Below are 26,702 nucleotides of genomic sequence, written 5' to 3'. Positions count from 1 at the left end.
TGAATCTATTGAGATGATCATATGATTTTTATTCTTCAGTTTGTTACAGTGCTGTATCACAGTGATTCACTTGTGGATACTGAATAATCCTTGCATCCTGGAATAAATCCCACTCTATCATGGAGTATGATCCTTTGAATGTATTATTGGATTCAGCTTATTAATATTTTGTTGATGATTTTTGCATCTACGTTAATCAGTGATATTGGCCTGTTATTTTCTTATTTTGTGTGATATCTTTGTCAAGTTTTTGTATCAGGGTGAGTTTGGCAGCGTTCCTTCTTCTGCAGTTTTTTTTATAGTTTAAGGATGATACGTGTTAACTCTAAATGTTTGGTAGAATTCACCTGTGAAAACTTCTGGTTCTGTACTTTTGTTTGTTGAGGGTTTTTTTGTTTTTTTTTTTATTACCGATTAAATTTCATTACTGGTATTTGGTCTGCTCATATTTTCTATTTCTTCCTGGTTCAGTCTTGGGGGATTGTAAATTTCTAAGAATTTGTCCATTTCTACTATGTTGTCCATTTTATTGGGGTATAGTTTTTCATAGTCATCTCTTATGATTCTTTATATTTCTATAGTGTGGGTTGTAACTTCTGCTACTGCATTTCTGATTTTATTGATTTAGGCCCTTTCCCTTTTTTCTTGATGAGTCTGGTTTATCAATTTTATCTTTTCAAACAACCATGTCTTAGTTTCATTGATCTTGTCTAATATTTTAGTCTCTATTTCACTTATTTCTGCTCTGATCTTTATGATTTCTTTCCTTCTACTAACACTGGGTTTTTTTAAATTAATTAATTAATTAATTATATTTTTGGCTGCATTGGGTCTTCGTTGCTGTGCACGGGCTTTCTCTAGTTGCGGCGAGCAGGGGCTACTCTTCATTGTGGTGCAGAAGCTTATCATTGCGGTGGCTTCTCTTTGTTGCGGAGCACAGGCTCTAGGCACATGGACTTCAGTAGTTGTGGCTCACAGGCTCTAGAGCAAAGGCTCAGTAGTTGTGGTGCACGAACTTAGTTGCTCCTCAGCATGTGGGATCTTCCCAGACCAGGGCTTAAACCCGTGTCCCCTGCATTGGCAGGCGGATTCTTAACCACTGCACCACCAGGGAAGTCCCAACATTGGGTTTTGCTTGTTCTTCTTTTTCTAGTTCCTTTAGGTGTAAGGTTAAGTTGTTTACTTGAGATTTTTCTTGTTCCCTAAGGAAAGCTTGTATCACTATAAACTTCCTCCTGAGAACTGATTTTGCCACATCCTGTAGATTTTGGATCATTGTGTTTCTGTTTTTATTTGTCTCCAGGTATTTCTTGATTTCCTCTGATTTCTTCAGTGACACATTTGTTGTTTAGTAGCATATTTTTTAGCCTCCGCGTGTTTGTGGTTTTTGCAGTTTTTATCTTGTAGTTGTTTTCTAGTCTCATAGTGTTGTGGTTGGAAAAGATGCTTGATATGATTTTAATTTTCTTAAATTTACCAAGGCTTGTTTAGTAGCCTAGCATGTGATCAGTCCTGGAGAATGTTCCATGTGCACTTGAAAAGGATGTGCACTTTGTTGCTTTTGGATGGAATGTTCTATATAGATTTATTACATTCATTTGGTGTAATGTGTTGTTTAGGGCCAGTGTTTCCTTATTGATTTTCTGTCTGGATGATATGTTTATATATGTATGTTGGGTGTTAAAGTGCCCTACTCTTACTTTGTTACTGTCAATTTTTCTCTGTACTTCTGTTAATATTTCCATTATGTATTTAGGGGCTCCTATGTTAGGTTCATATATATTTTTGTTATATCTCTTGTATTGATCCCTTAATCATTTTGTAATGTCCTTCTTCATCTTTGGTATAGTCTTTGTTCTAAAGTCTATTTTGTGTGATATAAGTATCTCTACCCTGGCTTTCTTTTCATTTCCCTTTTCATGGAATACTTTTTTCCATCCCCTCACTTTCAGTCTCTCTGTGTCTTTAGATCTGAAGTGAGTCTTGTGAAAGCAGCATATATATGGGTCTTTTTGTATTCATTCAGCCACTCTATGTCTTTCGATTAGAGCATTTAGTCCATTTAAATTTGAAGTAACTACTGACAAGTGTGTAATTATTTTCATTTTGTTAATTGATTTGGTGTTCTTTTTGTATTTCTTTTTTTCTTTCTTTCTTCTTCTTTTGCACTCTTCCCTTGTGATTTGATTACTATCTTTAGTGTTATGTTTGGATTCCTTTCTCTCTTTTTCTGTCTGTGTTCTATTATAGAATTTTGGTTTGTGGTTACCATGAGGTTAACAGATAGAATTTGCTATATATACATGATTATTTTAAGCTACTGATCTCTTAATTTCAAATGTTTTTAAACAGCACTGCATTTTTACTACCCTCCTCCCGCATCAACTGTTTTTCACATATTTTACATTTTCTTTTTGTTTGTGTCTCTTAATTACTCATTGTGAATATAGTTGATTTTACTCTTTAATCTTTCTAGTAGCTTTATGTGTTGTTGATTTACTACTACATTTACAGTATATTTGCCTTTACCAATGAGATTTTTCTGTTCCTGATTTTCATATTTCTAGTTGTGGCCTTTTTTGTTTAAAATTAGAGAATACCCTTTAACATTTCTTGTAAAGCTGGCTTGCTGTGGATGAACTTTTAGCTTTTGCTTGTCTGTAAAACTTTTGGTAACCCTATTAAATTTGAATTAAATCCTTACCAGGTATAACATTCTTAGTTATAGTTTTTTTTTCCTTTCATCATTTTAAATATATTGTGCCACTCCCTTCTGGCCTGCAGTTTCTGCTTAAAAGGCAGCTGATAGCCTTGTGGGATTTCCCTTGTACACAACTTGTTGATTTCCATCTCTGCTTTTAATATTCTCTCTGTACATTGAATTTTTGCTACTTTAATTGCAGAGTGACTTGGTGTGGTCCTCTTTGGATTGAACTTCTTGGGAACTTTCTGTGCTTCATGGACCTAGATGTCTGTTATCTATTACCTCTTCATATTTTCTCAGGTCCTTTCTCTCTCTCTCTCTCTTTTCCTTCTGGGACCCGTATAATGAGAATGTTAGTGCGTTTAATATCATCCCAGAGATCTCTTAGACTGTCCTCATTTCTTTTCATTCCTCTTTCTTTATTCTTTTCCATGGCAGTGATTTCCACCATCTGTCTTCCAGGTCACTTATCCATTCTGTTCTTCTGCCTCAGTTACTCTACAATTGATTCCTTCTAGTGTATTTTTTATTTCAGTTATTGTATTGTTTATCTCTGTTTGTTTGTTCTTTAGTTCTTCTAGGTCTTTCTTAAACACTTCTTGCATCTTCTCAATCCTTCCCTCCATTCTTTTTCTGAGGTCTTTGCTCATCTTCACTACCATTATTCTGAACTGTTTTTCTGGCAGGTTGTCTATCTCCACTTCACTTAGTGGTTCTTCTGGGGTTTTATCTAGTTCCTTCATCTGGGACATGCTCGTCTGCAATCTCATTTTGCCTAACATTCTGTGATTGTGGTTTCTGTTCCATAGGCTGCAGGATTGTAATTCTTCTTGCTTCTGCTGTTTTCTCTCTGATGGATAAGGCAGTGGAGGGACTCCACTAGTGGGTGCAGCTGGGTTTTCTCCCTCTTGTGGGCAGGGCCATGCTCAGGAAAACTTTAAGCAGCTTATGCTGATGGGTGCAGCTGTCTTCCCACCTTGTTGGTTGTTTGGCCTGAGGCGTCCCAGGACTGGAGCCAACAGGCTGTTGGGTGGGACTAATGGCAGCCTCTGGGAGGGCTCACACCAATGAGTACTTCCTAGAACTGCTGCTGCCATTTCCTTTGTCCCCACAGTGAGCCACAGCCACCCCCCACCTCTGCAGGAGACCCTCTAATGCTAGCAGGTAGGTCTGGCCCAGTTTCTTATGAAGTCACTGCTTTTTTCCCCTGGGTTCTGATGCACATGGAACCTTGTGTGCACCCTCCAAGAGTGGGTTTCTGTTTCCCCCAGCCCCATGGATTTCCTGTGATCAAACACTGCTGGCTTTTAAGTCAGATTCTCTGGGGGCTTCTCCTCCCAATGCTGGACCCCTGGCTGGGAAGCCTGACATGGGGCTCATGACCTTCACTCCTTTGGGAGGGCCTCTGTGGTACAATTGCTCTCCAGTCCATGGGTTGCCCTCCTGGCAGGTATGGGGTTTGATCTTATCACCCCTCATACTGTCTCATTTTGGCTTCTTCTTTGTCTTTGGCTGTAGGGAATCTTTTTTGATAGGTTTCAGTGTTTTTCTGTCATTGGTTGTTCAGCATTTAGTTGTGATTTTGTTTTTTTTTAAGAAGGGGTGAGCCCACGTCCTTCTACTCCACCATCTCGAGCTCAAGCTTGTCTCCTTTTATTTTTTTTAAATTCTTTTTTTTTTCTTTTTTCTGTTCAGCTTCAGTGATTTCCACTACTTTGTCTTCCAGGTCACTGATCTGTTCTTCTGTGTCATGTAATCTACTGTTCACCCCTTCTATTGTATTTTTCACTTCGGTTGTTTCATTTTTCATCTCCTTTGTTGTTCTTTATATTTTCTAACTCTCTGTTAAAAACTTTTTAACTTCTCACTCTGTTTATACCATCTTCTCCTGAGTTCTTTGAGCATCTTTATGAACATTACCTCAAACTCTTTATTGGGTAGATTGTCTATGTCCACTTCACTTAGTTCTTCTGTAGTTTTATCTTGTTCCTTCATTTGGAACATATTCATTTTGCCTAATTTTCTCTTTTCATTTCTATGTATTTGGTAGGTTGGTTATGTTGGAGAAGTGACCTTTTGTGGGAAATGTCCTATGCACCCCAGCATTGCACTCCTTTCTGGTTATCAGAGCTAGGGTTGTCCCCCATGTGGGTTGTGTGGGTCCTTCTGTAGTGGCAAGATGACTACTGTGGGTGGTCTGGTGGGTGTGTCTCACCCCCATTCCAGTTGGTGGCTAGACCCTTCCTTGTGAAGAGACTGCCTGCCACTGATGGGTAGAGCCAGGTCACCAGGTAGCTGGCTGCAGAGCCCCCTGTTTTCCCAGGGCTAGTGCTGGCCCCCTGGTGGGTGGAGTCAGGTTCTGCGTTGGGTGGACTTAAGGGCCAGTGTTCAAGATCTATTGTTGTTCTGCTGCCAGGCCAGGCCAGATCCTGACATAACTGGGTGTTGCGTCTGGGATGTCCGAAAGCTGGTGCTGGCCCACTGGTGAGTGGATCTACATCATGGGTCACCTGGCTAAGTGTCCAAGGTATCTCTGGGCAGTTGCCCACCCACTGGTGGGTGAACTCATGTCCTGGGGCTAGTGCTGGCCCACTGGTGGACAGAACTGTGTCCTGAGGACTCTGGCTACAGGACCCAGCCATCCCAGAGCTGGTGTTGGCCTTCTGGTGGGCAGGGCTGAGGCGCAGGAGTTCTCAGGGCTAGTGCCAGCTCAATGGTGATGGAGCTGGGCACCAGGTTCTCTGGCTGTAGGACACTAGGGATCCTAGTGTTGGTGTTTCAGATTGCTGGTGGGCAGGACTGGGACTCAATGGGTCCTGGGACTGGTTCTGTCAACTGGTGGGTGAAGCTGATCTCAGAGCTAATGCTGGTCCAGTGGTGGACATAGCCAGATTCCAGCATCTCTGGCTGCAAGGCCCTTGGGTTCCCAGGTCTAATGCTGGTGCACTGGTGTGCAGGCCAGAGTCCTAGGCCCTCTGGTGGACTGAGTTGGGTTTCAGGTTGTCTGTGGGTTCAAGGGATCTTAAGGCAGCCATCCTGCTCATCAGTGGGTCTGTGTCTCTCCCTGGTGGCTAGTTGCTTGGCTGTTGGTGTCCCAATACTGGTGCTGACAGCCTGACAGGCAGGGCTGGCTCCCTGCACTAATAAGCTAGAAGGAGGATTCCAAAATGGCACTTACCAGCACCAGCATCTTCATGGTAGAAGCAGCTCACAAAAAATTACTGCAACTAGTGTTTATATCCCCAGGGTGAGCTCCAGTTGCCTCTGGTCTCTCCAGGAGACTATCCAAGACCAGCAGGTGGGTCTGACCCAGGCTCCTATCAAATTACTGCTTCTGCCCTGGGTCCTGGAGTGTGTAAGATTTTGTGTGCACCCTTTAAGAGTGGTGTCTTTATTTTTCACAACCCTCTGGCTCTCCTGAAATTAAGCCCTGCTGGCCTTCAAAGCCAAACGTTCTGGGGACACATGTTCCCAGTTTAGGACCCCCAGGCTGGAGACCCCAACGTGGGGCTCTGTCCCCTAGCTCCTTGGGGAGAACCTCTGCAATTGTAATCATCCTCCTGCTTGTGGGTCACCCACTTTGGGGTATGGGTCTTGACGATACCCATTTCAGCCCCTCCTACCTGTTTGTTGTAGTTCCTTCTTTATCTTTAGCTGTTGAAGATCTTTTCTTCTAATCTTCCAGCCTTTCTCATCTATAGTTGCTCTGTAAATAATTGTAATATTGATGTGCCCATGGCAGAAGATAAGCTCAGATTCTTCCTATTCTACCATTTTGGACAATCCCCTCTTCAGTTAAATTTATTTCCAGATATTTTATGCATTTAGGTATTATGAAATATAATTGCTTTTTAATCTTTTTGGATTGTTTCTTGCCGGTATATGGAAACACACCAGACTTTTGTGTGTTTACCTTGTATCCTGCAACTTTTCTGACTTTGTATATGTATTACTTTGCTAGGGCTGCTGTATATGTATTACTTTGCTAGGGCTGCTATAACTGTAACTACAGCTATAACTATAACAACTATAACTATAACTATATATATATATATATATATATATATATATATATATATATGCAGTGAAATTTTACTTTCTAAAAGTTCTTGAGGTTAGAATACTGAGATCAAGGTGTAGACTGACTTTTGTTTCTTCTGAGGCCCTCTCTGGCTTGCATACGTCTGCCTTCTTGCTGTGTGTTCACATGGTTGTCTCTCTATGCATGTATAAGCATGTGCCTGGTCTTCCCCTTTCTCTATGTCCTAATCTCTTCTTCTTGTAAGGATACTAGTCATATTGGATTAGGACCCACCCTAACTATCCCATTTTAATTTAATTATCTTTGTAAAGGTCCCATCTCTGAAATACAGCCACTTTCTGAGGTACCAAGAGTTATGGCTTCAACATATGATTTAGGGGTGGGAGATAATTCAGCCCATAAAAATTTATTTCCTCTACTAGCTTTCATGTGGAGTAATTAGGATATTTTCTACATAGGAATATGTTATCTATGAATATAGTTTTACTTATTTATTTTTTTGGCCATGCTTCACAGCATGTACGATCTTAGTTCCCCAATCAGGGATCAAACCTGCACCCGCTGTATTGGAAGTGCAGAGTCCTAACTACTGATCTGCCAGGGAAGTCCCTAGTTTTACTTCTTTATTTCCAATTTGTATCCGTTTTATTTCTTTGCCTTCTGTAATAGCTCTGGCTAGGATTTCCAGTAAGATGTTGAATTGCAGTGGTAAAAGTGACTATGCTTTTTTTGTTTCTAATCATAGGGGGAAAGGTGTCAGTCTTTTACCATTGAGTATGATGTTAGCTGTGGATTTTTCATACATGTTTTTTACCATGTCGAAGAAGTTCACTTTTATTCCTAGTTTTCTTTGACAATTGAGATGAGCATCTGTTTTTTTCCCCTTTATTCTATTAGTGAGCTATATTAACATTGATTTTCTTATGTTAAATCATCCTTTCATTCTTATGATAAACTCCTCTTGGTGTAAAATCATTTTAATATGCTATAGGCTTCATTATGCTCGTATTTTGTTGAAGACTTTTACATGAATATACATGAGGGATACTGGTGTGTAATTTTCTTTTCTTGTGATGTATTTTTAATCAGGTTATTGCTGACCTCATAACATGAGTTAGGTATTAAATTAAATTTTTTTTTTGGTAAATTTTGAAAAGATTAGGAGTAATTATTTTAAGGTTTGTTAGAATTCACCAGAGGAGCCATCTCTTCCTGGATTTTTCTTCATTGAGAGATTTATGATTACTGATTCAATCTCTTTACTTGGTATAAGTCTGTTGATATTGTCTATTTCTTCTTGACTCAGCTTAGGTATTTTGTGGATTTATAGGAATTTATCCATTTCATCTAGATTATCTAATTTGTTGCTATATAATTGTTCAAACATTCTTTTATAATTTTGTTTAATTTCTGTGAGGTTGTTAGCAATATCCCCACATTCATTTCTTTTTTATTAATATTTATTTTATATTGGAGTATAGTTGATTTACAATGTTGTGTTAGTTTCATGTGTACAGCAAAGTGGTTCAGTTATACATATACATATACATATATCTATTCTTTTTTTAGATAATTTTCCCAAATAGGTTATTACAGATTACTGAGTAGAGTTTCCTGTGCTATACAGTAAGTCCTTGTTGATTATCTATTTTATAAATACTAGTGTGTATCTGTTAATCCCAACCTCCTAATTTATCCCTCCACCCACCATTCCCCTTTGGTAACCATAAGTATGTTTTCTAAGTCTGTGAGTCTCTTTCTGTTTTGTGAATAAGTTCATTTATATCATTTTTTAGATTCCACTTATAAATGATATCATATGATATTTGTCTTTCTCTGTCTGATTTACTTCACTTAGTATGATAATCTCTAGGTCCATCCATGTTGCTGCAAATGGCATTATTTCAATCTTTTTATGGCTGAGTAATATTTCATTATATATATGTACCATATCTTCTTTATACTTTCATCTGTCAGTGGACATTTAGGCTGCTTCCATGTCTTGGCAATTGTAAATAGTGCTGCAGTGAATACTGGGGTGAAAGTATCTTTCCAAAGTATGGTTTTCTCCAGATATATGCCCGGTATTGGGATTGCTGGATCATATGTTAGCTGTATTTTCAGTTTTTTTAAAGAACCTCCATACTACTCTCCATAGTGTTCTGTACCAATTTACATATCCACCAATAGTGTAGGAAGGTTCCCTTTTCTCCACATCCTCTCCAGCATTTATTGTTTGTAAATTTTTTGATGATGGCCATTCTGACTGGTGTTAGGTGATACCTCATTGTAGTTTTGACATTCTGACTGGTGTGAGGTGATACCTCATTGCAGTTTTGACATTCTGACTGGTGTGAGGTGATACCTCATTGTAGTTTTGACTTGCAATTCTGTAATAAATAGTGATATTGAGCTAATGTGCTTTATGGCCATCTGTATGTCTTCTTTGGAGAAATGTCTATTTTGATTGGGTTGCTTGGTTTTTTTTGATATTGAGCTATTTGTATATTTTGGAGATAATCCCTTGTCCACTGCATCATTTGCAAATATTTTCTCCCATTCTGTGGGTTGCCTTTTCTTTTTGTTTATAGTTTCCATTGCTGTGCAAAAGCTTTTACGTTTAATTGGGTCCCATTTGTTTATATTTGTTTCTATTTTATTACTCTAGGATGTGGATCTAAAAAGATATTGCTACAATTTATGTCAAACTGTGTTCTGCTTATGTTTTCCTCTAAGTTTTGTAGTATCTGATCTTACATTTAGGTCCTTAATCCATTTTGAGTTTATTTTTGTGTATGGTGTAAGAGAAGGTTCTAATTCTATTTTTTTACATGTAGTAGGCCAGTTTTCCCAGCACCATTTATTGAAGAGACTGTCTTTTCTCCATTGTATATTTTTGCCTCATTTGTCATAGATTAATTGACCACACGTGCATGGGTTTATTTCTAAGCTTTCTATCCTGTTCCATTAATCTATAAGTCTGTCTTTGTGCCAGTACCATATGTTTTTGATTACTGTAGCTTTATAGCATAGTCTGAAGTCAGAGAACTTGACTCCTCCAGCTCCGTTTTTCTTTCTCAAGATTGCTTTGACTATTCAGGGACTTTTGTGTTTCCATACAAATTTTAAGATTTTGGTTCTAGATCTGAAAAAAAAATGCCATTGGCAATTTGATAGGGATTGCATTGAATCTGTAGATCACCTTGGGTAGTATAGTCATTTTGACAGTATTTATTCTTCCAATCCAAGAACATGGTATATCTTTCCATTTGTTTGTGTCATCTTTGATTTCTTTCATCACCGTCTTATAATTTTCAAAGAACAGGTCTTTTGTCTCCTTAGGTAGATTTATTGTTAGGTATTTTATTCTTTTTGATGCAATGGTAAATGTTATCATTTCCTTTATTTCTCTTTCTGATCTTTCTTTGTTAGCATATAGGGATGCAACAAATTTCTGCATATTAATTTTGTATCCTGTAACTTTACCAAATTCATTGGTGACCTGTAATAGTTTTCTGGTGGCATCTTTAGGACTTTCTATGTATAGTGTCATGTCATCTTCAGACATTGACAGTTTTACTTCTTCTTTTCCATTTTGGATTCCTTTTATTTCTTTTTCTTCTCTGATTTCCATAGCTAGGATTTCCAAAACTATGTTGAGTAAAAGTATTGAGAGTGGACATCCTTGTCTTGTTCCTGATCTTAGAGAAAATTATTTCAGCTTTTCACTGTTGAGTATGATGTTAGCTGTGCGATTGTCATATATGGCCTTCATTATGTCAAGCTAGGTTCCCTCTATGCCCACCTTCTGGAGAGCTTTTATCATAAGTACATGTTGAATTTTATCAAAAGCTTTTTCTACATCTATTGAGATGATCATAGGGTTTTATTCCTCAATTTGTTAATGTGATGTATCACACTGATTGATTTGTGGATATTGAAAACTCCTTACATCCCTGGGATAAATCCCACTTGATCATGTATGTATGATTTTTTTAAATATATTCTTTGATTTGGTTGCTAGTATTTTGTTGAGGATTTTTGTCTCTATATTCATCAGTGACATTGGCCTGTAATTTTCTTTTTTTGTGATATCTTTGTCTGGTTTTGGTATCAGGGTGATGGTGACCTCATAGAATGAATTCTGAAGTGTTCCTGCCTCTGCAATTTTTTGGAAGAGTTTCAGAAGGATAGGTGTTAGAAGGATAGTTGTTAACTCTTCTCTAAATGTTTGATAGAATTCACCTGTGAAGTCATCTGGTCCTGGACTTTTGTTTGCTGGGTGTTTCTTTGATCACACTTTCAATTTCAGTACTCATGATTGATCTGTTCATATTTTGTTTTTCTTCCTGGTTCAGTCTTGGGAGATTGTACCTTTCTAAGAATTTGTCCATTTCTTCTTGGTTGTCCATTTTTTTGCATATAGTTGCTTATAGTAGCCTCTTATGATCTTTTGTATTTCTGTGGCATCAGTTTTAACTTCTTTTTCATTTCTAATTTCATTGACTTGGGCCCTCTCCCTTTTTATCTTGATGTGTCTGGTTAAAGGTTTATCAATTTTGCTTATCTTTCAAAGAACCAGCTTTTATCTTCATTGACCTTTTTCTATTTTTTTTTAGTCTTTTGCATTTATTACTGCTCTGATCATTATTTCTGTCCTGCTATCTTTGGGGTTTGTTTGTTCTTCTTTCTCTAGTTGCTTTAGGTGTAAGTTTAGGTTGTTTATTTGTGATTTTAATTGTTTCCTGAGGTACGATTGCATTGCTGTAAACTTCCCTCTTAGCACTGCATATGCTGCATCCCATAAATTTTGGATCGTCATGTTATCATTTTCATTTGACTCTAGGTACTTTATGTTTTGCTTGTTGATTTCTTCAGTGAAACATTGTTTAGTACTATGTTGTTTAGCCTCCTTTTTTTTTTTACAATTTTTTTTCTTGTAGTTGATTTCTAATTTCACAGCATTGTGGTTGGAAAATATGCTTGATATGATTTCAGTTTTCTGAAATTTATATTGAGGCTTCCTTTATGGCCCAGCGTGCTATCTATCCTGGAAAATATTCCATGTGCACTTGAGAAGAATGTGTGTTCTGCTACTTTTTGTTGGAATGCCCTATAAATATCAGTTAAGTCCATCTAGTCTAATGTGTCATTTAAAGCCTGTGTTTCCTTATTGATTTTCTGTCTGGATGCTCACTGATGTAATTGGGGTGTTAAAGTCCCCTACTATTATTGTGTTACTATTTCTCCTTTAATGGCTGTTAGCATACACTTTATATATACGGGTGCTCCAATGTTGGGTGCATATATATTTACAATTGTTATATCTTCTTCTTGGATTGATACCTTTTTTTAATAATTTTATTTTATTTTTAACATCTTTATTGGAGTATAATTGCTTTACAATGGTGTGTTAGTTTCTGCTTTATAACATAGTGAATCAGCTATACATATACATATATCACCATATCTCCTCCCTCTTGCATCTTCCTCCCACCTTCCCTATCCCACCCATCTAGGTGGTCACAAAGCACCGTGCTGATCTCCCTGTGCTATGCGGCTGCTTCCCACTAGCTATCTATTTTACATTTGGTAGTATATATAAGTCCATGTCACTCTCTCACTTCGTCCCAACTTACCCTTCCCCCTCCCTGTGTCCTCAAGTCCATTCTCTACATCTGCATCTTTATTCCTGTCCTGCCCTGAGGTTCATCATAACCTTTTTTTTTTTTTAGATTCCATATATATGTGTTAGCAAACGGTATTTGTTTTTCTCTTTCTGACTTACTTCTCTCTGTATGACAGACCCTAGGTCCATCCACCTCACTACAAATAACTCCATTTCATTTCTTTTTATGGCTGAGTAATATTCCATTGTATATATGTGCCACATCTTCTTTATCCATTCATCTGTCAATGGACACTTAGGTTGCTTCCATGTCCTGGCTATTGTAAATAGAGCTGCAGTGAACATTGTGGTACATGACTCTTTTTGAATTATGGTTTTCTCAGGGTATATGCCCAGTAATGAGATTGCTGGGTCATATGGTAGTTCTATTTTTAGTTTTTTAAGGAACCTCCATACTGTTCTCCATAGTGGCTGTATCAATTTACATTCTTACCAACAGTGCAAGAGGGTTCCCTTTTGTCCACACCCTCTCCAGCAGTTCTAAGTGGGAAGTTTATAGCAATATAATCCTACCTCAAGAAACAAGAAACATCTCAAATAAACCACCTAACCTTACACCTAAAGCAATTAGAGAAAGAAGAACAAAAAAACCCAAAGTTAGCAGAAGGAAAGAAATCATAAAGATCAGATCAGAAATAAATGAAAAAGAAATGAAGGAAACAATAGCAATGATCAATAAAACTAAAAGCTGGTTCTTTGAGAAGATAAACAAAATTGATAAACCATTAGCCAGACTCATCAAGAAAAAAATGGAGAAGACTCAAATCAATAGAATTAGAAATGGATTGATACCTTGATCATTATGTAGTGTCCTTCTTTGTCTCTTGTAACAGTCTTTATTTTTAAATATATTTTTTCTAATGTAAGTATTGCTACTCCAACTTTCTTTTGATTTCCATTGGCATGGAATACCTTTTTCTATCCCCTCACTTTCTGTATGTGTCCCTAGATTTGAACTGGGTCTCTTGTAGACAGCATATATATAGGTCTTGTTTTTGAATCCATTCAGCCAGTCTATGTCTTTTGCTTGTAGCATTTAATCCTTTTACATTTAACATACTCACTGATATTTATGTATTAATGCTATTTTGTTAATTTTTTGGATTTGTTTTTTAGGTCTTTTCTCTTTCCTTCCACTTTTGTTCTGTCCTCTAGGTATTTGATGTGTATCTTTAGAGTTCCCTTTGGATTCCTTTTTCTCTTTTTTTGTATATCTATTGCAGATTTTTATTTTGTGGTTCCCATGAAGTGTTGGCATGCACCCTATATATATACCAGATTGTTGTAAGTTGCTGGTCTATTAATTTCAAATGCATTTCCAATATCCTACATTTGTATTCTCCTCTTCTCATCATTGCTGGTTTTGACAATATGTTTGTGTGTGGATGATTTACTACCTTTGCTGTATGTTTACATTTACCATTGAGCTTTCCCATTTCATAATTTTCTTGTTTCTAATTGTGGCCTTTTATTTTCTGCCTATAGAAGCTCCTTCAGCATTCGTTGTAAAGCTCGTTTGGTGGTGTTGAATTCTCTTAGCCTTCACTTGTCTGTAAAGTTTTTGATTTCTCCCTCAAATCTGAATGAGAGCCTTGGTGTGTAGAGTATTCTTGGTTGTAGGTTTTACCCTTTCATCACTTTAAATATACAGTATAGTGCTACTCCTTTCTGGCCTGCAGAGTTTCTGGTGAAAACTCAACTGATAACCTTATCTGGATTTACTTGTATGTTATTTTTTGCTTCTCCCTTGTTGCTTTTAATATTTTCTCTTTGTCTGTGATTTTTGTCAATTTTATTATTGTGTGTTTCAGTGTGTTCCTCCTTGGGTTTATCATGTATGAGACTCTCTGTGATTCCTGGACTTGGGTGATTGTTTCCTTTCCCCTGTTAGGGAATTTTTCAGTTATTATGTCTTCAAATATTTTCTCATGCCTTTTATCTCTCTCTTCTCTTTCTGGGACCCCTATAATGTGAATGTTGGTGTGTCTCAGAGGTCTCTGAGATTGTCCTCACTTCTTTTCATTCTTTTTTCTTTATTCTGTTCTTCGGCAGTAATTTCCACCATTCTTTCTTCAGCTCACTTATCCATTCTTCTGCCTCATTTATTCTGCTATTGGTTCCTTCTAGTGTATTTTTCATTTTCGCTATTTTATTCTTCAACTCTGTTTGGTTATTCTTTGTATTTTCTAACTTTTTGTTAAAAACTTCTTGTAATTTCTTGCTCTGTGCATCCATTCTTTTCATACCTTCTTGGATCATCTTTACAGTCATTACTCTGAACTCTTTGTTGGGTAGATTGCCTATCTCCACTTCACTTAGTTGTTCTGGGGTTTTATCTTGTTTCTTCATCTGGAACATATTCCTCTGCTATCTCATTTTGCCTAACTTTTGGTGTTTGTGATCCCACAGGCTGCAGGATTGTAGTTCCTCTTGTTTCTGGTGTCTGCCCCCTGTTGGGTGAGGCTGGTCTAAGAGGCTTGTGCAGGCTTCCTTGTGAGAGGGACTGGTGCCTGCCCACTGGTGGGTAGAGCTGGGTCGTGTCCCTCTGGTTGACAGGGCTGTGTCAAGGGGTATGTTTAAAGGCGGCTGTGTTCTCAGGAAAACTTTAAGCAGTCTGTCTTCTGATGGTTGGTGCTGTGTTCCCATCCTGTTTGTTGTTTGGCCTTAGGCATCCTAGCACTGGAGCCTAAGGGCTATTGTGTGGGACCAAGTCTTGGTGTCAAAATGGCAGCCTCAGACAGCTCAAACCAATGAGTACTCCCTAGTACCTCTGCCACCAGTGTCCTTGTCCCTGAAGTGAGCCACAGCCGCCCCCCTCCCCAGGAGACCCTCCAGGACCAGCAGGTAGGTCTGACCCAGGCTGCTATGAAGTCACTGCTTTTCACCCTAGGTCCCAGTTTGTACGAACCTTGTGTATGTCCTCTAAGAATATTCGTTCAATTTACCCAAGTCTTGTGGAGTTCCTGCCATCAAGCCCCACTGGCCTTCAAAGACAAATGCTCTGGGGGCTCCTCCTGATACCAGACCAGCAGACTAAGGAGCCTGATGTGGGGCTCAGAACTCTCACTCCTGTGGGAGAACCTCTGCAATATAATTATTTTAAAGTTTGTTGGTTGCCCACCTGGCAGGTACAGGATCCTATCATCTCATTGTGACTTCTTCTTTGTCTTTGGATGTAAAATATGTTTTTTGGTAGTTTCCAGTCCTTTTTTGTCAATGGTTGTTCAGCAGGTAGTCGTGATTTTGGTGTTTTTGTGAGAAGAGGTGGGCTCAGGTCCTCCTACTCTGCCATTCTGTCAGGAATCCCACACTTTCATTTCTGATTTTAGTCATCTTCATCTTCTCTCTTTTTTCTTTGTCAGTATAGCTGAAGAATTGCCAATTTTGTTCATCTTTTCAAAGAATCTACTTTTCATTGATTCTATTGTTTTTCTACTCTGTTTATCTCCACTCTAATCTATTATTTACTTCCTTCAGCTAGCTTTGGGCTTACTTTGTTATTTTTTTCTAGTTCCTCGTGGTATAAATTTAGATTATTTATTTGAAATCTCTTTTCTTTTTTAATATAGGCATTTACAGGTATAAATTTTCCTCAGACTACTACTGCCTTGCTGTATCTCATACATTTTGGTATGTGGTGTTTTTATTTTCATTCAGCTTTAAGTAATTTACAGTTTCACTTAAGATTTTTTCTTTGACCCAGTAGTTTTTTAAGAATGTGGTATTTAATTCCACATGTTTGTGTATTTTCCAATTTTCTTTCTGTTATTGATTTATATCATCATTGTCTTGTGATCAGAAAAGACACTTTGTATGATTTCAGTCTTTTAAAATTCATTAAAACTTGTTTCATAACCTAACATATGTGGTCTAACTTACAGAATGTTTCATGTGCAATGGAGAAGAATGTATATTCTTCTTTTGTTAGTGTAGTGTTCTATAAATGTCAGTTATGTCTAGTTGTTTTATAGTGTTGTTAAAGCCCTCTACATTGTTATTGATATTCTGTCTCGATATCCAATCTGTTATTGAAGTTGGTATTCAAGTCTCCAACTATTTTTGTAGAACCACTATTACTCACTTAAATTTTGTCAATGCTGCATAGATTTGGGGGGATTTGTTATTTGGTGTATGTATGTTCAAAGTTGTTATATCTTCTTGATGTATTGACCATTTATAAATATATAATGTCCTTCCCTTTCTCTTGTAAAAGTTTTAACTTAAAGTCTATTTTGTCTGATATCAGTATAGACATCCCAATTCTCTTCTCAGTACTGTTTGCATGGAATATGTTTCCTTTCTTTTACTTTCAACCCATTTGTGTCTTTGGATCTAAATGAATCTCTTCATATAGTATATAAGTGGATTATGTTATTTTTATCCAATCCATCAATCTGTACCTTTGGAGAGTTTAATCCATATACATAAAGATTAGTACTGATAAGAGAGTACTTCTGACATTTAATTATTTGTTTTATGTATTTCTTATGCCATTTTTGTTTATCATTTTCTTCCTCATTGCCATTTTTGTGCTAGTTGATTTTTTTGCAGTGAAAAGTTTTAATTCCCTTATCATTTCTTTTGTGTGTGGGTTTTTTTAAATATATTTTCTTTGTGATTACCATGTGGATTCCCTTTAACATACTAAATTTTATTTATTTTAAAAATAATTTATTGAAGTATAGTTGATTTACAATGTTGTGTTAGTTTCAGGTGTACAGCAAGATGAATCAGTTATACATATACATATATCCACTCTTTTTTAGATTCTTTTCCCACATAGGCCATTACAGAGTATTGAGTAGAGTACCCTGTGCTATACAGTAAGTCCTTATCAATTATCTATTTTATATATTACATACTAAATTTTAACAATATATTTTGAATTAATACCAAGTTAATTTCAATAACATACAAAAACTCTACACTTACACAGTTTGATATCAACTTTCTTTATGTTATTTTTGTCACTTTTGTTTTTATCTTAATCATTGTAAGTTCAATAACATAGATTTATTATTATTGTTGTTACTATTTTATTATTTTTTCTTTTAAATAATATAGGAAATAAAAGACAGAGTTCCAAACCAAATATTCAATAATGCTGCCTTCTGTATTTGCCCATGTATTTACCTTTACCAGAGATATTGACTTCTTTTTATGGCTTTGAGTTACTATCTAGGGTCCTTTCATTTTAACCTGAAGAACTCCCTTTAGCATTTATTGAAGTACAAGTCTAGTAGTATCAAACTCCTTTAGCTTCTTTTATTTATCTAGGAATATTTTAATTTCTCCCTCATTTTTGAAGGATTTTTTGCTGGGTATAAAATTCTTGGTTAATAGTTTATTCCTTTTGACACTTAAATATGTTATCTTATTGCCTTCCAGCTTCCAGGTTCTGAAGAGAAATCAACTTTGAATCTTATTGAGGATCGCTTGTACTTGACAGATTGTTTCTCCCCTTCTGCTTCAAGATTTTCATTTTGTCTTTGGTTATCCACATCTTGTTTATGTCTCATATGGGTCTTTTTGAGTTTTTCCAACTCAAAGTTTGTTGAGCATCGTGGATGTGTTATTCATGTCTTTTGTCAATTTTGAGAAATTTCAGCCATTATTTATTCAAATATTCTTTCTGCTTCTTTATCTTTCTCTCTCTCTTACTTCTGGGACTCCCATAATGTGTATATTGGTCCACTTAATGGTGTCTGTTAGGTTTTGTTTACTTACTTCATTCTTTTTAAGTTTCTGCTCCTCAGCCTTAATAATTTCAACTGTCATGTTTCAAGTTTCATCATTTGTTCTTCTACCTGTTCAGATCTGCTGTTGAACTCTTCTAGTGAATTTTTAATTTCAGTTATTTTACTTTTCAATTCTAGTATTTCTGTTTGGTTCCTTTTTACAATTTTTCTTTTTTGATATTCCCATTTTTTTCATACATTTATTTTCTTATATTCTTTATATTCTTTAGTTCTTTGTCTATGTTTTTCTTTGAACATATTTAAGACAGTACTTTTTAGTCTTTGTCTAGTAAGTCTGATGTCTGGACTTCCTCAGGAACAGTTTGTCAATTTTATTTGTTACTTTAAGTGGGCCATACATTCCTGTTTCTTTTTATGCCTTGTGTTTTTGTTGTTGTTGTTGTTGAAAACTGTTTTAATTATAATGTGGTAACTGGAAATCAGATTCTCCCCCTTCCCCATATTTAGCTGTTTTCTGTTGTTGTTACTTTATTTGATGATGGCTGTAGTAGTCCATTTGTTTAGGTGTTTTAACCAAACTATATGTGCAAAGACTGTATTCTTTGTCATATGTGATCACTGAAGTCTGTATGGATCTTGTTCAGCTAATATTTTGACAGGAATTTCCTTGAGTGCCAGCAGTTAAAAGTAAACAACAGCAGTAGCAACCAAAAAACCCACATATCTCTCCCAGTCTTTGAACATTGGCTCTGTGCTGAAGCACTACTTCAACACTTAGCCAAACCGGCACTTAGCCTATGTATCAGTCGGTGTGTAAACTTTGGGTCTTCTCCATATTTTTCTAGTCATGTGTCTTGCTCTGGACATACATGGGCCTTTCTAAACTGCCCCCATATATATTGGTGCTTTTGAATGTCCTAATTTCCCAAAGAATCTTCTCCAGCTTTAGCTCCAGACTTAAGCAGTCTATTATATGTCTCCACCCATAATTTCTTGTCCCAGGCACCTCTGGTTTATTAGTTTGCTTTGCAAAATTTTTTAACAAATGCCCACCCATTTTCCAGCCTGCATTCTGAATTGAGTGAAACAGAGATGAGCACCTTGTATCTATCCTATCCTTCAGATAACAGGTTAAAATAGACATACACAATAATTTTTGAATAAGTTTTGCTTAGCTTACTCTGGAACTAGGGGTGAAGGTTTCACACTAGGTACACAGGCTGCTGCTAATTTAAGACTGCCTTCACTTTAGGACTGTTGCTGGGGAGAGGGGTGCAGTAAGGGCAAGTAAAAATGGCACAAAGCTTTCCTATAATTTTCAAGATGCTTTTTTCTTGGTTCAACATTTGCTTCATTGTTGTAAATGTTTGACTGTTTCCCAGAGTTCTGACAACATTGATTCTGACAGTTTCTGTTTGTGTTGCTACACTTCTGTGAGGGAATGAAAGCTCAGAGCTGCTGCCTCCTCCATATCCCTGATGTCCTCTGTTGATTTTAATATATTAATTCCAACATCTCTCTGGGTGTCCCTGTGTGCCAGAAGATCAAAGCATAAAGAAAATTAAGGATATTTTAATTATAAAATAAGTATAAAGAAAAAAGACAGTATTTTGTTGAGCTAGGCCTGAGAGACGCATACATCATTTTATCCATATTCCATTGGCTAGAAATTAGACACACGGCCCTACAGACTTGTGTGGGGTTAGAAAATGTTGACAAGTGGTATTCCCAGGAAGAAAAGTCAGTGAGTTTAGTGAACAACCAGCCAACTTCTTCCACAACAAACAAATAACTAATATCCCTTGTTAAGTAGAGTTGTGTCTTTGACAAAGAGCTATGATATAACAGGCAGGAGCCTTGTTCCTAGGTTAGAATTCCAGAGCTGGGAGAATATTTAGAGACCATTTATTTTAATATCCTCAGATGTTTGGGACTCTGATGCTTGGAAATGGAGAGGGGCTAGCCAGATCACACTGAGTCAATACCAGACCTGAGACAATATCCAGCTGGATCACTCATCTTTCCTCTATACCATCTTCATTCAAACATGTTTGAGCATTTCCAAGAGTAAGATTCAATCTTAAAAGATTGTATATTTCTAGAAATGTATCCATTTTTTCTAGGTTGTCCAATTTGTTGGCATATAATTGTTCATAGTATTCTCATGATTATTTGTATTTCTGTGATATTGTCTGTAACTTGCATAGCAAAGCACATCGACAAAACAAAAAGGCAACTTACTGAATAGGAGAATATATTTGCAAATGAAATGTCCACTAAGAGGTTAATATCCAAAATATACAAATAACTCATAACAGTCAACATCAAAAAAACACAAACAACCCAATTAAAAATGGGCAGAGGACCAGAATAGACATTTTTCCAAAGAAGACATATAGATGGCCAACAGACACATGAAAAGATGTTCAACATCACTAATCATCAGGGAAATGCAAATCAAAATCACAATGAGGTATCACCTCACACCTGTCAGAATGGCTATCATCAAAAAGACAAGAAATAACAAATGTTGGAGAGGATGTGGAGAAAAGGGAACCCTCATGCACTGTTGGTAGGAATATAAATTGGTACAACCATTATGGAAAACAATATAAAGGTTCCTTAAAAAATTAAAAATATAACTACCATTTGATCCAGCAATTCCACTCTTGGGTATTTATCTGAAGAAAATGAAAACACTAATTCAAAAAGATATATGCATCCCAGTGTTCATTGAAGCATTATTTATAATAGCCAAGATGTAGAAGCAACCTAAGTGTCCATCAACAGATGAATGGATAAAGAAGATGTGGTATATATATATATATATATATATATATATATATATATACACACATATATATATGTATATATACACAATGAAATATTACTCAGCCATAAACAATAAGGAAATCTTGTCATTTACAACAACATGGATGGATCTAGATGGTATTATGCTAAGTGAAATAAGTCAGAGAGAAAGACAAATACAGTATGTCTTCACTTATATGTGGAATCTAAAAATACAAAACAAACAAATAAATGTAACAAAACAGAGACAATCACAGATGTAGAGACCAAACTAGTAGTTACCAGAGAGGAGAGGGGTGGAGTAATAGGTGAAATCAGACAGGGAAAAACAAATACTGTATGTTTTCACTTATATGTGGAATCTGAAAAACAAATAAACAAATATAACCAGAACAGGCTCACAGATACAGAGAACAAACTAGTGGTTGGCAGAGGTGAGGAGGGTAGGGGTAGGGGCAAAATATTGGATTGGCCAAAACGTTCGTTCAGGTTTTTCCTAACATCCTGCAGAAAAACCCGAACGAACTTTTTGGACAGCCCAATAGGTGAAGGGAATTAAGAGGTACAAACTACCAGTTATAAAATGAATACATCACAGAGATGTAATGTACATCACAGGGATTACAGTCAATAGTATAGTAACTTTGTATGATGTGTAATCTATAAAAATATTGAATCACTGTGTTGTACTCCTGAAACTAATATAATGTTGTGAGTCAACTATAGTTCAGTAAAATGTAAGAAATAAATTTTTCATCACAACCCAACACATACTTACATATTTCATCTGTAAAAGTTCTACAAAACAATACTAAGATAGGTAGTGATTAGCATTCATTGTCAAATATTTCCAGCTCCCCAGCTCTGGCACATTATAGAATTATACTTTCTTTTACTTTTGTAGTTACTAATGATCAGGTGATGTGTGTGGTGAAGGACGTGAGCAAAATGAAATGAGTTATTTCTGGGGGAAGATTTTAAGAGCCAGTGCACAGATCACAATATTCTCTTTTCTCTGATGCTCCAATCATGGTAGCACAAAGATGAAGCCTCCGTCACTCTGGGTAACCCAGTAAGTATAATGTAAAACAGAGCCCCCAGGAAATCTCTGGTAAGCAAAATAGTGTGAGTGAGAAATAAATTTTTGTTCTTTTAAGACACTGAGGTTTGGAGTTTACTTTTTTACAATAGCATAACCTAACCTATGACTGTAAATTGATGTCATGACTCAGTAATGGGTTGCAACTTGCAGTTTGTAAAATGCTACTCCATACAATGTCCACTTGTCCCATAGCTAATCCTCTCTCCAAGTTTCTGTAGAGTAATGTTAGTGACTCCCATTTTACTGAAGGATTGTGGTTATGGAGAAGGTGGAGATGCATACTGCACAGCCTGCCCTCCCCGCAGATACAAAAGCAGCTGGGGCCACCATAGATGTCAGACTTGCATCACCTGTGCTGTCATCAATCGTATCCAGAAGGAGAACTGTACAGCTACCTCTAATGCCGTCTGTGGGGACTGTCTGCCCAGGTGAGCCTGCTCTATAAGGCCAAGCTCTTCTGGGCATTCTCTAGCCCTTGGAGGTCTCCCTCATCCTTACCTCTCAGGGCCTAGTTGAAGTATTCTAACTGTCCATATCACGATGAGTTTAAGCTCCCATGAGGGAGATGCAGTATTTTTTCAAGATCCCCCTATAAAGTACTTAGCACACAGTCAATTACAGATGAGTACTAAACAGCTGGTTTATCATGCTGGCATGCTTAGCTCAGGGCCAAGTTTCAAGGTAAATCTCACTGTAGACCTAAAAGAGATTAGGAAGCAGTTGGTGTCAAAGCAGTATTTCCTTCTCTTGTGAGACTAGTTCCCCTTTTGGTTATAAGGTTTGGTGAATGGGGGAAGAGGTGGAGCATCTGGGACTCTGAGTCAGAATCAGACATAGAGGCAGAGAACTCACGAGGGGTCAGAGTGAGTGATGGCTTCCTGGAGGACAAGACTCTTAGAAGCTGCCTATGGTTCAAGAAGGACCAATCCAAGTACATTGCTTGTTTGATCACCTTGCCATTTCTTATTGCTCTGACTACAGGTTCTACCAAAAGACACGTATTGGAGGCCTGCAGGATCAAGAGTGTATCCCGTGCACGAAGCAGACCCCCACCTCTGAGGTTCAGTGTGTGTATCCAGTTCTCTTCTCCCCTTTCTTCCCCAATCCATTGGGTGACAGCAAGACAGCATAGTAAAGACTTCCTCTACCTCCTCATACTACTTCCTATAGGGTAGATTGGCAAGGGAATTGGTTAGATTTGAGTAATAGTTTTGCAATATATTAACCTTCTATAAATCATTGAATCTCATTGAACCTCATTTCCCTCATCTGAAAAAAAATGTAATCATGAAAATCATTGTTCTTCATACCTTATGGGATGCTGCCTAGTTCTAGTGAAATAAGGTTAGAAAGCATTTTGTAGATTATAACATTTGTACACTTGTGGATTATTTATTTGAAGTTTATAGGAGTCCCTAATGCTTAGGACTAGTAAAAGGCTGAATGAAGTACTAGGATCTAGTCTGTGCCCATATCACTATCCATTTATCTGTCTATCATTTTTGTCTATCTACCAACTATATGTCTACTCACTTATTTTTTTAATTTATTGATATCTTTTTAAAACATGAAGTATTTCAAACATGTAGAAATATTTTAAATGCAGAAAAATATAAAAATAAAAATGCTCAGTTACAGAGCATCAATAATTAATAAATCTTAAAATTTTGCATATTTGCTTCAGATTTGTTTTTTAAATGAAGATTCCACAGGTTTCGTGGAATTTGTGTTTTGATCCTTTCTGAGTTCCATTCTCTCCTTACCTCCCCAAAGGCAACCACTATCATGAAATTGTGTGTATCTTGTTGGTAGGCTATGCTACAGTAACAAACCCCCAAATCTCAGTGATTTCATGCAATAAAAGTTTATTTTTCATATGCAAAGATCTTACTCTGTCTTGTAACTATACCATCAAACCATGTGGCTTCCAGGTTGATGGGACAGGGTATGAGATAGAGGAGACATACTGGCTTTTAACTACTTCAGTCTGTAAGTGACACACATTACTTCCACTCACAGTCCATTGGCCAGAAGTACTCTTATGGCCTTACTACAAGGGTGTATGGGAAATGCAGAGAAGCATGTGGATAACTGGTGAGCACTATGACTCTGCCATACTCTCCACCCATATTTTGTTACTTGTATTATTTTTTGATATATATATATATATATATATATATATATATATATATATATATTCATAAGCAATATATTCTATATGCTATTTTTTATATTTTATAATGTTTTATATAAATGATATCAAGTTATATACTCTCTTTCTCCAATTTGCTTTTCCTCTCTGGATTATTTATATTAATCCATACAGGTCTTTTATTTTAAATGCTATATAATAATATTACATCATAGAATTATATCATGATTTATTTATCCTGTGCCCTACTGATGAACATTTTAGTTTGTTTCTATTTGCCTAGGTTATATAACTGAATGTGACACGGAAAGACCACAGGATATGTGCATCTTCAAATAACTATACTAATTTATACCATACCAGCAGTATATGCTAGTTCCTCCACTTTGTTCTTTATACTTTTCCCTGCTCTACAAAGAAGTAGAACCAGTTTAGCAGCCCTAGTTGAGGAAGACCCTGGGGAGAGGGTGCTGGCCTGAGGAAGTCCAGGCCCAGTGTCAGGGTGACTATTGACTACCTACAGTGACTGACCTCCCCCACTTTCTTGTCTCACAGGTGCCTTCCAGTTGAGCTTAGTGAAGGCAGATGTACCCACAGTATCCCCTCAGGAGGTCACACTTGTTGCACTGGTGAGCAGTCTGCTCATGGTGTTTACCCTGGCCTTCCTGGGGCTCTTCTTCCTCTACTGCAAGCAGTTCTTCAACAGAAATTGCCAGCGTGGTAAGGGTAGCTGCTTCACGTATTACATGAATCAGGAACAAGGTTCTAACTAGCAGAAGAGAGGAATTTCCTGGGGTTGAGAGTTAATGGACCTTCCCTACAGTGCTGAAATATCTGGGGGTGGCAATAGAATGCACAGGACTTCAGAGATGATTGAGGCTGACCCTGTGAGTTTATAGGACCTGGTTCATTAAGGTGTGGTGATTCATAAAGGGCTACAACATTATGGGAAACCCCTTGGGAAAGGCATCTGAAGTCCTAGTCCAATCTAACTCTAAATCACTGTGTAACTTTAGACAAGTCATCTAGCTTCTTTGGGCCTCTTTCTCCTTAATCTTTAAAATGAGAGATGGAGTTGATTTCTAAGTTCTTTTCCAATTAGTTATATCTACTAATAGGTATACATTCTGGAGCATGTCAGGAAAGGAGGAAGGCTGGCTGGAATGAGACATGACTATAATAAAAGTGGGTGAGGTCTCAGGCAATGGTTATCAGTATAGTAATATACCAAATGTGGGTAACTGAGAGCCCAATGTCCAGAGGAATTGGCAAACTTAGACATTTTTCCTCAGATAATAATTATAACCAGAGGTCTGGCCCAGCCCATAGGAGATGGCCATATGAAATTTTAGATGGAAGGTCATATTTAAAATCAGGAGTAACATCATGATCTATTTTCAGCACAAGTGCAGCCATTAGCCAAGAATGTGAGACAGGAATTCCAGGTCACTGAGGGCAGATATAGGGGAGGTGGGATGGTGGCTGGCCAAGACCAGAGAAGGGTTTAGATCTTTAGTCAAGAGTACTGAGGTTCAGTGCAGCTTCAGTGCCATCAAGGGAGCTGAGAGCTAGGCAGAAACACCAAAATAGGAACCCAGGCTAGTAAGCGGAGTTGATTTAGTAAGGAAAGAGGAGGATACATTCTACTAGATACACAGGTGCTAAGGACTCCTCCTCAGCCCACGGGATACTGGGCCCAAAGCAACAGAACTTTTTGCAACCTCTCTGTTTGTGTGGAAAGATCCTGCTTATATAGGCCTACCTTGGTCACTTTGGATCTAGGGTCTGCCAGATGATCTTCAAAAAGCCTAGAAGATATGTTTGGCTCTACCTCTCACTGAAGTGGAGATGAATCTAGAATTTCAGGGGATGCAGGGCACAAGGGCAACACTGTTATCCCTTTATGACCCTTCTCAAACTCTAATTCTCTCTCCTCTACTCTCTGGTGTCTCCTGGAACATTGTGGCTCAGGGTGGATCATCCTGTCTCTGACTTTGGAGGCCAGTTTCTCAGATAAGAGCTGTTGCCCAGTCCCTGGGCATGGGCATGAAACATGGGCAATGAAGCATTTGGGCCCCAGGGCCCGGAAAGAAGAAGATGAGGCAACATCTGAGAGCTGCCTGTCTCCCTCCTCCTGCCTCAGGAGAAGAGAAATGGGTAACGCTTCTCTGCTCCTCCTCTGTCCTCAAGATAATAATGCAGTACCCTTTTCTGGGGATACGAGGGCAGGCAGCTCCCTCAGGGTCTCCACAGGGGAAATAAGATTAGACATTTTCTCATTTATCAGGAGGTGTTTATCAGGAGTCACTAACTTACATGCATACTAGGGTTGTATAAGGGAGATTAATATGTGAATTGGATCCAATATAAGGTTCATTAGAGAGGAGTAGAGACTGTGGCAAACTGAATAGTTCATCCCCTGTCTAAAGAGGAATCTACTACTCAGCTTCAGCTGTTTGTTACCATGTAGGAATATTCAATGTTTCAAGATCTTCTGAATTTT

General features: G+C 37.4%; 1 protein-coding gene across 8 annotated transcripts in view; it reads left to right on the top strand.

The window, feature by feature from the left end:
• The window catches only part of EDA2R (ectodysplasin A2 receptor), a 163,559-nt gene that overhangs the window by 113,098 nt on the left and 23,759 nt on the right, over positions 1–26,702 (top strand). For 4 of the 8 annotated variants that reach the window (XM_082376694.1, XM_082376693.1, XM_082376692.1 and 1 more), the window contains 4 exons: positions 22,297–22,475; positions 23,029–23,114; positions 24,755–24,919; positions 26,171–26,356. In XM_082376694.1, the coding sequence (XP_082232820.1) occupies positions 22,297–22,475; positions 23,029–23,114; positions 24,755–24,919; positions 26,171–26,356 (616 nt within the window). The remainder of the gene's footprint in view (positions 1–22,296; positions 22,476–23,028; positions 23,115–24,754; positions 24,920–26,170; positions 26,357–26,702) is intronic. The other 4 variants (XM_082376698.1, XM_082376697.1, XM_082376696.1 and 1 more) reach the window with 2 other exon arrangements.

The sequence above is a fragment of the Balaenoptera borealis genome (assembly GCF_965194805.1).
Source record: "Balaenoptera borealis genome assembly, chromosome: X".
Taxonomy (NCBI): domain Eukaryota; kingdom Metazoa; phylum Chordata; class Mammalia; order Artiodactyla; family Balaenopteridae; genus Balaenoptera; species Balaenoptera borealis.
This window is presented reverse-complemented; position numbering and strand designations above follow the sequence as displayed.